The sequence below is a fragment of the Lissotriton helveticus genome (assembly GCF_964261635.1).
Source record: "Lissotriton helveticus chromosome 1_1 unlocalized genomic scaffold, aLisHel1.1 SUPER_1_unloc_56, whole genome shotgun sequence".
In the NCBI taxonomy this organism is placed as follows: Eukaryota; Metazoa; Chordata; class Amphibia; order Caudata; family Salamandridae; genus Lissotriton; species Lissotriton helveticus.
In genome coordinates, this window is record NW_027611699.1 from 1,304,014 (window position 1) to 1,320,480 (window position 16,467).

At 38.5% G+C, this 16,467-nt stretch overlaps 1 protein-coding gene across 1 annotated transcript in view; it reads left to right on the plus strand.

Annotated features, from left to right (window-relative positions):
- Nucleotides 1–16,067, plus strand: part of LOC144806247 (lysozyme g-like) — a 311,011-nt gene extending 294,944 nt beyond the window's left edge. The window contains exon 8 of the mRNA XM_078672649.1: nucleotides 15,745–16,067. Coding sequence (XP_078528775.1) covers nucleotides 15,745–15,863 — 119 coding nt within the window. The 3' untranslated portion in view covers nucleotides 15,864–16,067. The remainder of the gene's footprint in view (nucleotides 1–15,744) is intronic.
- Nucleotides 16,068–16,467: the final 400 nt, after the last annotated feature.

The window sequence follows — 16,467 nt, forward strand, 5'->3', positions numbered from 1 at the left end:
AGGGGCTCGTCCCTATTCGGGCGCCATTTTATGTGGTAAATAAATAATTAATTACCGGTACTATTTTTCTATACATTAACTAAAACAGATAGCTCAATAAATAAGAGGCAGGATCCGTGATATCTGAGTCAGAATGGGCTTTAATCGGATGGCTCGAGCCTAAAGACCATGAAGTGGCATGCAATGGAATAGAATGGCAGCTGCAACGTCTCATCAACATTACATAGTATATATAGTAAAACAGTATAATTACATTGCATACAGTAGGCGTAACAAGTGACAAACGTAAGATAAGAACATATGGGTGTACAAAGAAGGCGTGCACAGGGCGTGCACGTAGACATGTGATGAAAACGTCACAGAAGTGTCATAAATGGGTGAATACATGGAGAGGGCTACCTGGGCAGCTGGAACCTTTAACCTACTGGTGCGCGCAAACGGGCCATGACGTGTAACTAGGGAGAGCTGGGGGCTCTGACTTCTGCGCTAAAAGAGGAGACGAAAGTCTGGGATGTCAGGACGACATGTACCTATAGCATATCTGGTATCTTGTGTTTGGAGTACATGTTGATTGAATCTGAAAGTCATCAGGGTAAAGGCTACTTGACACTGAGGCTGGTGCATGCATATAGTCTACATGTGTTGCGTGTGCTATGAATCTTCTATGGATACTAATTCAGTAATTCTCTTGCATGGAGACAGGAAGACTAGACTATAGCTGAAGATGTTTATGCGGTTCGTTAGCTTAGGAATGTGAAGCCGGGGAGCTGAACTGATAACTAGAGGCATAACATATTCTTGGCAGACAGGCAGGCAGGCCAGGCCGGGCACCGCGCTGCTTGGCAGAAAGTAAGTGAAAAGGTCAGGGATGCGGGAGGGGCTGCATCGCTCCTCGGAGTGGTTTCAGGAGACTGGAGCTTGAATCTGGTATCCGGGCCCTTTGAGGCCTAGAAACGGGGACAACTCGATGAATTAACGTGCACAATGTAAAACGTTGGCAACATAGGCCTAATACTCGTTGCTTTCACGAGGACTGGAAACTGACATACTAACGTTGGACACAACTATAATTGCGTCTTTATTCGTCAAGGGGGAACATATGCATATCGATCATGCACATATAACATATAATGGGGAACACGTAGGGACACATGACAAGGCAAAATTCAATTTTCCTCAGATGGTTGATCGAAAGGTAAGGGATTGTGCAGTTTGCATGGGAAATGACAAAATGTTAAGAGTCAATGTTCCTCCTTTGAAGAATACCTCCTGGCCATTGATCCTTGGAAGAAAATAGCATTTAATATTTCTGGTCCTTTTATGTGTCTTCCAAGTGATTCTCGCTATGCTTTTGTACTGATAGACTACCACTCTAAATGGCCAGAAGTCAAATTTGTTTCTTCTGCCTCTACTAATATGGTAATAGAGTTTTTTAAAGAAGTTTTTTCTAGAAAGGGGTGTCCTTCGACAATTGTCACTGATAATGGGGTTCAACTTACCTCATTAGAGATGGAGAATTTTCTTAAACTACATAACATTAAACATCATACTGTGTCTGTCTATGAACCTCATGAAAATAATTTAGTAGAACGCTTTCATAGGGTCTTGAAAGGGTTTATTTCTGATGTTGTTAAGTCTGGTAGTTATTGGAAAAATTTATTGAGAGAAAAACTTTGGCTTTATAGGATTACTCCGCATTCAACCACTGAGGTTAGTCCTTTCCGTCTTCTCTAAGGACGAGATCCTGCTTCAACTAGAGGTCCTTGGTGGTTCAGAAATAAATGTTCTAATACATTGTTTTCAAAGGAATTGGTTGAACAGGTTGCTCAAAAAGTTGAAAGTAAACAAGCTAAAACAAAATTGTGGTATGATAATAGATGGAATGTCAAAACTCCGAATTTCTCTGTGGGTGATTGGGTTAGAATTAAAAGACCAGGTTTTATAACAAAATGTTCTAATAAATTTGGCAAACCAATGAAAGTGGTAAGGGTGTTGAACAATAGTGTTATCACCCAAGATGGCAAGTTGTGGAACATCAAACGGGTTGCTAAATGTCCCATTGTTCATCATACCATGTATCCCTTTTCACAACAAGTAACAAAGGGGTCGGTTGCATCTAGAGTCAAGACGTCTGTTCGACCAAGATGCGTTCCCAAGAAATTTGATGACTATGTTTCTTAATCTATGTTTCCTTATTTTATTATTTGTTTTCTAATGAAAGGAGATGTGTTACATTCTCATTCACATTTTAAGTTATGCTGTACCTTTAAGCTTTCCTTGTTATGCTTTGAGTTTGCTTTAGAATCTTACTGGCTGATAGGCTTCAGGTCAGTTATTCTGTTCCTGTATGCCAAGTAGCTGCGTTCTCTGTTGCTGTGCTGCTGACAATAAATATTCTTATAGTCATCAAGCTGTTCCTGTGCAATCTTTAACACTGTCATCATCTAGAGGAACTAGTTAGATTTAGTCCTATAGCCTTCTGGAGAAGGCTGTGGGTTACCCCTGAGTTAGTACCCTATGCTAGAGCCCTTCTTGATTTCAGAGGGGAAGGCTCACTAACGAAGATCAGATGGCTACAGCATATTCAAAACACCCTGACAGCTACAGAGAGGGGTATCCTGTGGGAGTATCCAGATTCGACCCCTTTCCCATCGAAAAAGGAGTTTTAGGCCGCTTACATGGATTTCATGAAGGTGAAACATTTTGTTCTATAACTGGTCCTTCCCTAACTAGAGATTCCCTATCAATAAAGCATGAAGCTGTGTTTGAACCCTAATGGGACTTGATTTTAAAACCACAGGATAGGAACCTCTATTATCAGTTTAGGGGAGGCTCACTGCCTATAAGAGCCTTTTCCAGTAGATGGCACAGGCCTACAACAGATCAATGCCCGATGTGTCTGGCATACCCGGAAACAATTCCACACATGTTATTTGTTTGCTCGGCATATAGCCAACTGAGGAGGTAATGGCTTAGACCCATTTGTCTTATCATTGGCACAAGGATTGCATTTGAAGCCATAAGGATTTTACAGACAAGTCCTCAGGAGGCTACACTTATTGCCATCGCTAAATTCCTAGGGTGGGCGTGGAGGATTCAGGCTTACAAACTTAGGGTTCACTGTTCTGGTCTGTCTTAGTGTCTTTAGCCATGGGGTAGTATGAATTGTCTCCACCCTTTATATTTGTATCAAGTGTTAGATGTTGTGTGGCCTTCTGCCTTAATTCTAGTTATATTGCCCATAATAATCACTGTTTTATATTAAGAGTCTTGGGTCGTGGTGTAATACTTTTTTGAAGGGTTCATTGTGTATGTTTTAATTATTTATAGCATTGTATTTTTTAATGAACTCATCCACCATTGTTTGTAAATGTCTTTTATGGTTTTATAATCGAAATAAAGACGTTATGATGATGATGATGATGGACATGTTATATGGGTTATGTCTATACACAGGAGAAACAAACTGGTCTCAAAGTGTTTTGGAAGTGTAGCACATACTACTCTAACAACTGATATGGAAGCGCTATTACTCATGAAACTACTCTTCTTTCTGTAAAAGAACATACTCACCCCCCAAATATAACAGAGATTGAGGTTAGAGAGGCTCTGGAAAGTATTAAAGAAGCAAACACTAGTACTGATAAACCCACCTCCCTAATACTCAAAGAGAAATTATTAAAGGTACCTCATATGCGTCAGACCAATTACCCTCCATAGAGTCTTTAAAAAGAACTATTGCAAGACAGAAAAAAGCAACTACAAATACTGTACCTGCGCCTAAAACTTTTCAAGAAGTACTTATCCCCCCTGAATTAAGCATTACTCTCACTAAAGAACCATTTTGTTTTTTATAACAAATGCCCTGATAAAAGGATAATTCTGTTTACTACTGCAAACAATGAAATTAAATTACAGCAATGTGATACCTGGAAGATGGATGGAGCATCCATTCTACCAGCTACCAAACCATTCTACCAGCTGTACACAGTGCATGGACTATACCAACATTCAAACATGCCATTAATCTATTCCCTGTTACCAAATAAACGCAAACTACCTACATAGATAAACTAACTACAATAAAACAAGAAAGCAATATTTATTTTCCTTAAAAATTAATTATTGATTTTGAATTAGCCATGATAAATGCTACACAAAAAATGTATCCACACACAGCAATCCAGGTTTGCTATTATCATTTTTACCAAAGTCTCTGGAGACATTTGCAAAAATCAACCCTAAGTTTACAATATGCTACAGATAGTACTTTCACCTACCAAGTTAAAAAACTAATAGCACTAGCATATGTACCCGTGACTGATGTAGCAGAGCACTACAATATTCTAATAGAAAGCCACTACTACAAATGGAACGAAGACAAATTATCCCCACTCCTAGACTACTTTGAGGACACCCGGGTGGGAAGACTGCATAGATCAGGGCATAGAAGGCAGCCTAAGTTCCACATTCCTTGGTGGAATGTGTACCTAAGTACCTTAAACAAAGAATCCAAAACAAATTATGATGTTGAAGGATGGCATAATGCCTTCCAAGCAACAACACGCAGAGGGAAACCTACCCTACAGAAACTACTGGAATCTATACAGAAAGAACAAAACTATCAAGAATTACGGATGGAACAATATGTGACTCAAATAGGTCCAAAATTAATGAAACAATCTAAAAAAATATTTGAGCTACTCCAAAGTCAGGTTACCCTATACCCATCAACAAGAGGCCTATAGTACCTATTCCTAATAGCCAAAACCATCTTAAAAACTACATTTTCACAGCTATTTTACAAAAAAATGTCCACAAAACAAACATTTTGCACACATAAACTAATATTATCTTTTCACAAATAATATGTCATTGTCATATATATATCTTTAATATAATAAATATGTATTTACAATTAAATATTATTTATCACAATATACTATATATCATAATTATTAACAGTTCCCACCCAAAAAAATATGACTTACGATTTATGTACCGTAGACAAAGTATTCCAACAAGTAATAATCCTTGCATCTATCTGTAAATATAAAAATCGCTCCTGGAAATCCCGAAAAATTAAAGAAAGTGTGATAACAATATTAGTTGAACCAAATAATACACACTACTTTAAAAAAAAGCGTCTTTCTCTCCATCGTAACATCGATTAAAAGTAACCTGCAAAAAATGTCACAAGTATACCCACCCACACAAATACACCCAAATACATTAATTAAATACAATAACATTAATTTAAAATAACAGAACAAGACATATTTCGTCACAATATCATCTATCTACACTAGGCCTCAAACACTAACTCACGACATCTCACTAAAATATAACTAACACCTACAGCACAACAAAAACGTGACAACCTAACAATAAATACACTATATACATCCTAACTAGACTTAAACATAAATATTAAAATATATATAATAATTAGAATTCCACTTACCTTGCTTGATGCGATGCAGCTTCCAACCGCAAGCTTCCCTGGTTCTGATTGACCTAAAATAACATTATGCGGTTACAAAATAGTCACTGGGAAATTAAAATGGCTGCTTAAATATATTAAAATAAATGAAGAAGGTTAAAAACATGCATTATAGTAAACTGTAAATGTTACATATATTTTTCTTATACTTTACAATTATTTCTTTGTATGGAAAAATATCTTTTTAATTTATTACACTTTGTAAAATTATAATAATAATTAATATAAACATATTATTATTATTATTATTATTATTATAATTATATATGTATATATGTATATTTTTCATTCTAAACATTATTAAAAATACGTATTAATTATGTACAAATATAAAAGTAAATTTACCATGCAATGCAACAATGTAATAATTCATATTATTAATATTGTAATGTAATGTAATGTAATGTAAAATGTAATGTAAAAGTTATTTGTAAAGCGCGACATTCACCGGACGGTTTCTTGGCGCTGGTCACTTTGTTCAATGAGAGGTGAAGGACAGGGAGGGGAAGGCTTACGTGTAGATGCAGCGGATAGGTGGGTTTTAAGGAGAGACCTGAAGTGAGGGTAGGAGGGAGAAAGTCTTAGTTCCAACGGGAGAGAGTTCCAGAATGAAGGTGCCAAGAAGGAGAATCTAAGACCACCGTGTTTTTTGCGTCTGAACCGGGGGGTCTGAAGGAGCGCAAGATGAGAGGATCGAAGGTGCCTAGAGGGAGCATAAGGAAGTAGAAGAGAGGAGATAAAAGAGGGACCGGTACCGGCCAGAGATTTATGGGTCAGGCAGCCCAATTTAAACTTACAGCGCTCTGAGACTGGAAGCCAATGGAGGGCTTTAAGGAGGGGACGGACGTGGTGATGTTTAGGTTGGTGATAAATCAGGCGAGCGGCCTGATTCTGTATCAGCTGCAGTCTGTTGATTTGGTATTGTGGAATGCCAGCATACAGAGCGTTGGCATAGTCAATCCGAGATATGACGCATGCCAACAGTGCTAAAGTGAGGGCTTCAGTAGTCAGAAAGTGGGCTATTTTCCGAATCTTCCTGAGCTGGAAAAAACAGGAGGACACTGTGGCACTGATCTGGTGCTTCATAGAGAGGTCCTGGGAGATATAAACCCCTAGGCTTTTCACTTTGTCAGCAGGGTGGGGAGGGGGACCAAGGGAAAGGGGCCAGAAAGTTGGATTCCAGGGATTGGATGGGCCTCCGACAAGAACAAGCTCCGTCTTGTCGGGGTTAAGTTTGAGATGATGAACTCCCATCCAATTACTGATATGGCAGAGGGTGGATTGAAAATCTTGAACCACTTTGTCCGAGGAGTCAAGCTTGAAGACGAGCTGAATGTCATCTGCATAGTTAAATGCAGTGACATTCCTACCGCGGAGGGAGCGGATCAGGGGGGTGAGATACAGATTAAAGAGGAGGGGTGACAGAGACGACCCCTGTGGGACACCACAGGTGAGCCTCGTCCTGCGGGCCGTGAATTGGGAAAGACGGACCGATTGGTGACGGTCCGCCAGGAAGGAATGGACCCAGTTAAGGGCCGTCCCACTGATGCCCACCTCTTTGACACGGTGGACCAAGATGGTGTGGTCGACCGTGTCAAAGGCTGCCCACAGATCTAAGAGCACTAAGGCTTGACTGGTGTTGGAGTCAGCGCCTTTGCGGAGTTCCTCCATGACGGATAGGATAACAGCCTCTGTCGAGTGGGCAGGTCTAAACCCGGCTTGCTGGGAGTCTAGAAAGTTGGAATCCTCAATGAAGGAGCTGAGGACACTGGTCACATGTGTCTCAAGTACCTTACTCAGGTAAGGAAGAAGGGAGATGGGACGGAAATTGCCCAATACCGAGGGGTCGGCGTTGGGTTTTTTTAATATAGGGACCACTTCGGCGTTCTTGAACTCACTGGGGACCTCACCGAGCAAAAGAGAATTGTTCAATAGTGCAAGTGGGGGGGCAGGGCAGGCCGAAAAAGCTGCCCGGAGAATCGCCGGAGGGCAGCAGTCAGTGGGGGAACCAGATGAGACTTTGTTAAGGAGGGAGCGGAAGTCTTCTTCGGGTATAGAGGGAAGCTGAGTTAAGGAGAGGGGATTAGAAAAGGGGGTGGCCTCCGTATTGTATATATTAAAATATACATTACAATTATAATAACATGTCATGATGTTAATATTTTCTCAAAATGTAAAAAATTGTTAACTACAGCATTATAATGTTACAATATTTCTTAAATATCAAATATACAATCTTTTATGTTATGCATATATATTCAAAAATTGTTTATATTAATTGAATAAATATATTATGATTTTCCAACAACTGTTCTAAAATAATGAAAAAGATATGGTTTGTGTCTCAAAATATTACTACTTCTGTAATAAAATGTGATTATACCATAAAAAAAATCATTAAAATATTGCATTAACTAATAAATGTGTACAAAATAAATATTGGTCCTTAAACAAAAATGTACCTGTTTTCTGTGTTTTTACTAATATGTATTCCATGCTGTGAATAAAAATGTATTATTTCTTTCTTTCTACCTACTTCTACAAAAATAAAGCTTGTATAAAATTAAAAATGTGTAGTTATTTTTATATGCATGTAATATGATTTACTATTTTACTTAAATGTATTTATTTGATAAATGTAGTATCTTAAATTACTATAAATATGTATTTTTTTCTTAGTACATTTTAAAATATACAACAATTACACAATGCAAATACATTATCACTGCATATAATAAAAACCTCTTATATTTGTTCGCATATAAAAACACATATTGTAATATTCCTACATTTATTTATATAAATTTAGTAAACAGACAGCAAATAACATATATGTAATATTAAAATCTTACATAAATTACAAATAAATAAAAAAAAATATGTACATGAACATATATAATTTACTATTCCCAACCCAGTTAAATATCAGTCATTGAAGTTACTGGACATTAACCATATATAATTTACTATTCCCACTCCAGTTAGGACAATGTCATGGAAGGTGCTGGACATTAACCTTATATAATTTACTATTCTCACTCCAGTTATTATTAACTCATGGAAGGTGCTGGACATTAACCTTATATAGTTTACTAATCCCACTCCATTCAATATTAAGTTTAGCAAAATGCTGGTGAGTAAACATATAAATAACTAATCAAAACCCAATAATTATTAATTCTGTAAAAATGCCAGACAATAAACATTACTTATATAATATTATAACTAGCTCACCCTTTTCCTACCATAAAACATCATTCCAGTACTCTATAAATGTTAGTAATTTAAATGTAAAATTATAAATATAAATTATTTTTCAAATAATTTCACCACTCTTATCCCCTAATAACCCAACAATCCACTCCTAAATAAGAAACCTATTTTTGAATATAAATTATCATTTCATATTTGAAATAATTTTATGTCACAATTTCAATTTAAGATTTAATTTTCTACAAATATTGTTTAAACATAATCCCCACCCATATCCCCTAATAATCCAACAACCCACTCCTAAAACAAAAGGATAATTTAGAATTTAATTTTAAATTTCCTATTTAAATTAATTTGAAATTTCAAAATTTTATTTAAACTTCTAATTTTATACTAATATTTTTAAACCACTCCACACCCTTATCCTCTAATAACCAAACATCCCGCTTCTAAAACAAAATTATATATCCAAAATGACAATTACATTTCTTAGTTTAAAATAATTTTTATTTTATAAATCTTTAAATAATTCGTAATGTTAAACTAATATTTTTAAAACACTCCCCACCCTTATCCCCTAATAACTCAATATTCCGCTCCTTAAACAAACATATAATTTCGACATTAAATTTAAATTTCAAATGTACATTTTTTTTAAATTAATGTGTTATTTTATACTAATATTTTTAAAACACTCCCCACCCTAATCCCCTAATAACCCAACACCCCGACCCTTAAACATATTTTAAAAAATAAATGTATATACAATTTCATACATATATTAATACAATCAAAGTAATAATAAATTAATATCAATAAATACTATTTTGATATTTAACAAAAACGATATTTTACACATTCTATATTTTTATTTTCGATATTTTTTACAATAAAAAAACAATATTATCTACAAACGATATTGCTGATTCGATAATTTGTACTTCAATATTTTTGAAGATAAAGAAAACGATATTTTTAACATCGCTATTATTAACTTCGATATAATGGTAATACCGATATTATTACTTTGATAATACTGCAATTCGATATTTAAAATTCGATATTATGCCCAATTGCCCAGAAAATATGGAACCTCACATTCTGTTCTTTTTAAATTTCGCAATTGTGAGAAGGTTCATGCGGATGGTTCTTAGGTTATGGTTGCAAATGTTTTTTTTTGTTTTGGGGAGATATGAAAGCTGGGTTTCTTCCATGAAAAGATTTAAAAATGATGCAGCCTGTCTTGAAGACGGTCCTTTGTTCTACAGGAAGTCAGTGTATTTGTCTCATCAGAAGTGTAATGTGACAGTGTCTGTGTTGATGGGAAATGAACCTGGCTGGCTGGTTCCGAGCCGATTGAGGTTCTTTGGGAGGCCCAGGTAGAGAGAGTTTGCGTAGTCTATCCTAGAGATGACCAGGGCAAAGGCCTCAAAGGTAAGGAGTTTCCTGATTTTCCTGATTCTTCAGAGTTGCAAGAAACAGGAAGAAGTGACCACTCCTAGCAGGGGCTTCATAGAAAGGACTCTGAGACTTTTTACTGATTTCTTGGGTTGTGGGGGAACGCCCATCACTGGAGGCTAAAATGAGGGACACAAAAACCATACTTGTTTCTGGTTATGACAAGTTCAGTTTTTTCAGAATTTAACTTTAGATGATTGCTGTTTATCCAATCACGGATGAATAGCATTGTGTTTTGAAAGGCTTTCTGAGTGAGTTGTTAATCATAAGGAGTAGCTGCATGTTGTCGGCATCGTTGTAGATTCAGAGGAAGGGAGCAATCAGCAATGTGCTGAAGGGTGCAATCAGCAATGTGCTGAAGGGTGCAATCAGCAATGTGCCGAAGGGTGCAATCAGCAAAGTGCTAAAGGGTGCAATCAGAAATATGCTGAAGGATGCAATCAGCAATGTGCTGAAGAATGCAATCGGCAATGTGCTGAAGGGAGCAATCAGCAATGTGCCGAAGGGAGCAATCAGCAATGTGCTGAAGGGAGCAATCAGCAATGTGCTGAAGGGTGCAATCAGCAATGTGCTGAAGGGTGCAATCAGCAATGTGCTATCAGCAATGTGCTGAAGGGAGCAATCAGCAATGTGCTGAAGGGTGCAATCAGCAATGTGCTATCAGCAATGTGCTGAAGGGTGCAATCAGCAATGTGCTGAAGGGAGCAATCAGCAATGTGCTGAAGGGTGCAATCGGCAATGTGCTGAAGGGAGCAATCAGCAATGTGCCGAATGGAGCAATCAGCAATGTGCTGAAGGGAGCAATCAGCAATGTGCTGAAGGGTGCAATCAGCAATGTGCTATCAACAATGTGCTGAAGGGTGCAATCAGCAATGTGCTGAAGGGTGCAATCGGCAATGCGCTGAAGGGAGCAATCAGCAATGTGCTGAAGGGTGCAATCAGCAATGTGCTGAAGGGTGCATTCAGCAATGTGCTGAAGGGTGCAATCAGCAATGTGCTGAAGGGTGCAATCAGCAATGTGCTGAAGGGAGCAAACAGCAATGTGCTGAAGGGTGCAATCAGCAATGTGCTGAAGGGTGCAATCAACAATGTACTGAAGGGTGCAATCAACAATGTGCTGAAGGGTGCAATCAGCAATGTGCTGCAGGGTGCAATCAGTAACACACAAGCTCATACATTCCACAGCACGTTCTCTCACCGTCATCTCCAGAGATGATTGAGAAAATTAAGAGACTATCTGAATGCACCGAAAAGGTCTAAAAGGACCAGGGTGGAAGTACTGCTATCGTCCAGAATCAGAATGAGATTATGAAGAAAAGAGAAAGAGGCCAGAATGGCCCTAACCCCTTGTGCAGACCTGCTTGGGCAGTATCTAGCAGGCCACACTCTTGTATAAATGTGTCAAGTAGCAAATGTACAGAGATTTGGTGGGTTTAGAAATGAAATGCCAAAGGGATATTAGGGGAAAGTTAACCAGCGGCGTGGGATCAGCTGTGGGTTGTTTGAGAGAGTTATGTCAGTGGCGTGCCCATTCGCGCTCTGGAAGCCACCATGGCCAAGCAGTGCATGTTTCATTCCCCTTTCTTCTGAGGTGCCATACTTATCTCCAAAAACTGTGGCTGGTCAATATTGTCTCAGCAACATTGGAGCAAAGTCCGCTCTCTACCCACGTGAACTATATAAGAAACAGAGAAGCCTGTATTTTTTTCAATTTTATTTATTATGTTTTGGCTCTCGGAAGAGGGCCACATAAAGATGTACAGAATTCAACACAGAGCAAATACATTACAAAAAAGAAAACAAAACATATACCATTTAAGAAACCTAGGTTAAATACAATACTGACATGTGAAACAAAACTACAAAAAGTCGGAACGTCAAAACATCTCCAGGAACATATTAATAAATAGCTAGGAAACCTTTAAAGAAGTTAAAAATATGAAAGCAGAACATTCCATTGGGAGGGCAATAAAGTGCAGAAAGAAAGCCATTCAAAGTGACAATGCCAAGGCGAAGACAGATAGCTTTTAACCATCTAAAGCGCAATTTACGAAGCGTAGGGCAAATCAGTAACACATGCATACAGTCCTGGATATTCACTTTACATAAATTGCACAGAGGAGAGGAGCCATACCATTTAGATAACAATCGATTAAGAGGTATTAAATCGTAGCGTAGAAGAAACCAAAATCTACGTATACCATGCGGTAGGGTCCATAAAACATAGGGTTGTGGTAGTTTCATCTGATAAGAATCAAGGAGAAGATCTACATTCCTTTTTTCACAAATGAATTTTTTATCAGATTGGAAACAAAGGTCCCATGAAGCTGCTTTCAAAACCAATTTTAACTGTAAAGGGGAGTACAGAAAAAGAGCAGTTTCATCTAATTTTAATAGGGTTACAGCTTTTCTAAAATTACAAACAAGTTGAGAAAACTCATTAAAATTACCCAACAATTCACTTCTGAGGAGAGCTCTCATTGTCCCTACTTCTGCTCTCGCGAGGCAAGCCACCCATCTTACAAGGGCACATAATCCCTGGACCCAACTACTCCTAAGACCAAAGTCGAGCCTACAGGCTGCCAGAGAGCACGCAGTATTTAGGGAAGTGAGAGATCTTAAGAGTTTCCCCTCAATCTTATGGCAAAAGTCCCAGTTTTTCACCTCGATAAGTTCGATACCATACAGTATTGTTGCGGGGATTTTAGATCTATACACTTCCAATAAACTCGGAAAGTGCCGTTTCCCCGTTGCATGGTATAGGGAATTTAAACCTTTGCCATGGGCAATAGCTTTGCGTGAGCAATGCTCTATATGGAGCTTCTCACTCAGGTTAGCCGTGATGATTTTCCCTAAAAAAGTATAGGACTTTACCACCTCTAGTTTTTGATCCCCGATGAACCAACCGTAATCTACGGATCGGCACCTCTTCTTGCCAGCTATACACATGACTTTACTTTTGGTAATATTGATCTTCATGCAATGAACTACCGCAAAAGTGTGAAGAGCATGTAGCCGATTTGCTAGTCCTTTAGGAGTTAAGTCAAGGATGAGGACATCATCGGCATACATCAGGCAGGGAATCGGGATCCCCCCCACCACCGGGGCAATGCCCTCTCTGGCAGCCAAGGCGGCGGGTAGGTCTGCCGTGTAGAGGGAGAACAAAAGGGGAGCCAATAAGCAGCCTTGTTTAAGGCCATTCGAGGTTGAAATTGTATCAGATAGCCCCCTTTCGCCCCCCAACAGGACCCTACACCAGGTCTCTGTATGTAAAGCCCTCACCAGCTCCAACAGATAGAGTGGGAGCCCAAGCGCTGCCAATTTTCTCCACAGCGTTCCACGATCAACTTTGTCGAACGCTGTGGAGAAATCAATAAAGGCGGCATACACAACCCCTCCTCTCACCTGAACATACTTATCTGTGACCACATGAAGAGCGGTGAGGTTATCTAACGTACCGTGGTTCCTACGGAAACCAGTCTGTTCTAATGGCAAGATATTATTCTCCTCTACCCAAACGGAGAGGGATTTTAGAAGACATTTCGCAAAAACCTTTCCGATTGAGTCGAGGAGAGCAATCAGACGATAGTTACTAGGACTATCCCTAGTTCCCTTCTTAAAAATAGGGACCAAGATACTTCCCCTCCAAGAGGCAGGTACCGTTTTAGACAAAAAACAGGCTTTATACAGAGGATACAGGATTTTACTCCACCTTGCAGGATCCGATTTCAGGACCGTCATGGGGAGTTCATCAGGGCCCATTGCCCCAGAGACACGCATGTTTTGTATAGCCATCTCAATTTCTTTTTCTGCGGGGTAATTAATAAGACCCACAGGAATGGCGCCGATGTAAGTATCATTACCAGTGATAGCACCGATGGCAATATCATCATTTAAACTCCCATTCCCTGCATAAAGATCCCGAATATAGGTAGTCCATACCTCTTCCGCTATAGGGATAGGAGATGGGCTTAGTCTAGAACCACACCCCTTACCGATTATTGCCCAAAATTCTCTGATCCTGCCATGAACAACAGATTCCCTCAAGTTAATCCATACATTATCCTCCCGTTCCTTTTTTATTTTTAGCTGGAGTCTACTTCTCTTTCTTTTTAGCCTGGAAATTTATTTTCCGCGTTCCATGACTCTGTCTAGATATTGTTCACGGACTAATTTGTTTATTTCCTTGTTCAGGCTACGCAATATGCTAGGGACCACTACTCCATTTCTGGGTCTGGAAGTTTTTTTAGCATAAGAAGTGATCTTTCGCACAAATTCTGCAAAGTAAACTATTTAATTCCCACGCCACTCATTTAAAACTAATAGGGTGTCGGATAGAAAATCCTGCACCCCATTAATGGCTGAAGGATTCCAAAAGCACCTTCCAGAAGAAGCGTGGAAGGCAGCGTCACTGCCATGTAGAGACCAAGGTGCGATTGTCAAAGGATTTAAAGAAATAGTTACAAACAATATGCTATGGTCACTCAGAGGAGTAGATATGACCTTAAGGTCCTGAGTAAAAGGAAACAGGCCATAGTCTGCGATTGCATAATCTAAGATAGAAGACCCAAAGGGAGACTTGTGAGTAAATTTTGCAGGCACGTCAGACGGAAATCTCCCATTTAATATAAGTCCGTCGACGGCCGCTAGTTCTTTTAGCAAAATCTTCCCTCGTTTATTTGTCACTAATTTATCAGGGAAGAGTGATTGAGGAATAAAATATGCCTCTTCCTTAGGTTTATTCCTAAAAAGTTCCAAACTAACATTGGAGATTTTGCAATTCAGGTCTCCCACAAGCATAATTTCCGGAGGGGATGGGACATTTTTGATTAGTTCAATATATCGAAATACCTGCTTTAATATCACATTAAAACACTCCTCCGGCGGAAAATAAACATTCAAAATTACAATAGGGGACTTTATGCCGTTATTAAACAGGTTATCAATGGTTATAGCATGGAAAAGTTTGCTAGGATCAATATAATGGGAGAATCTCCATTGCAATTTATTTGATAGTAAACAAGCGAGACCCCCCCTGGCGTGACCTTTCTTAGAAGGAACAGCAGGCACTTCCAGGGCATAATAAAGCTTAGAGACCTTCAACGTATTGATACACCACGTTTCCTGTAAACAGATCACGTTAGCTCCAAGAGAAAATAAAAAATCAAATTTCTCTGGGCTACTGTGAATCCCTGCCGCGTTCCAGGAAATAATATTTAATGAGGTGTTAAAGATGTTGAAACAATCTGGGATTATCTTTTGTTTTTGTGGATAAGGCACTATGCAGCCAGTTCCACCGATTATTATCCTCTGAAAAGGAGGAATTCTGAGTCAGCGGAAGTGGCTTCACTTGGGAGACCGAACGTTTTCCCTTAGATACCCAAATCCTCAGGTCTCTAAGAGGAGAGGCTACCCCATTTTGCTCCTCCCCTCTGAATACCTCCCCAGAAGACAGGTTTATGTTACCAAGGTTGTAGAAGCCTGTATTATTGAATTGATTTTAAAAAAATGTGTGTGTTACACAAACTTGCAAAAAATTAATGACGTTTATTTCTGTGTTTTAATTGTAGGTGGAATTGCTGCATATAATTTTGGCATTGTACGCATCAAAAGCTATGCAGACGTGGAGAATGGCTTTTCCAATGATGTAGTGGCTCGTGCTCATTATTTTAAGCAACATGGATATTAAATAATGACGTGGATCACTTTCCTTTTGAAATCTATACGGCATGACTCTTTTACATGAAAATGTTTTGAAAAATATTTTTTTTAGAATTCGATCTAATAGTCATAATTATGATTAATAAAATACTAGACAGTGTGGTCTTTCATTATGAACTTTATCCACTAATAAACCTTCTGTCTGCATCATTGATGTTGTGGGCAAACTGAATTCAATGCTATCTCTGAAAGTTATTTTAAGATAATGGCTACAGAAAAAGTTAACATCCGGCGACATGCATACAATTATCTAACCTCAACATTTCTTTTTAACAAACACTATGGAACAGCAGAGTTTGCAGTGTTTTCAACGATTTACTGAAATACAAATTCTTTCAGTCTGGCCCTGGAACTGGTAACCCACACAGGAACAATACGAAAAAGATTATCAGACGATAAAAAAGCACATTGAGAAAGACTTTTCCATATTGATACGCCCCTACGGGTGAGCCGCCACTGGCACAGTTCCTTTGAAATTTGGAAAGTGGCATTTGATCTGCTCTTTTGACTTTCCACAATACATTCCTCCATTTAATATTCATGCATAGTATTTAATTGAAACATGCATGGTT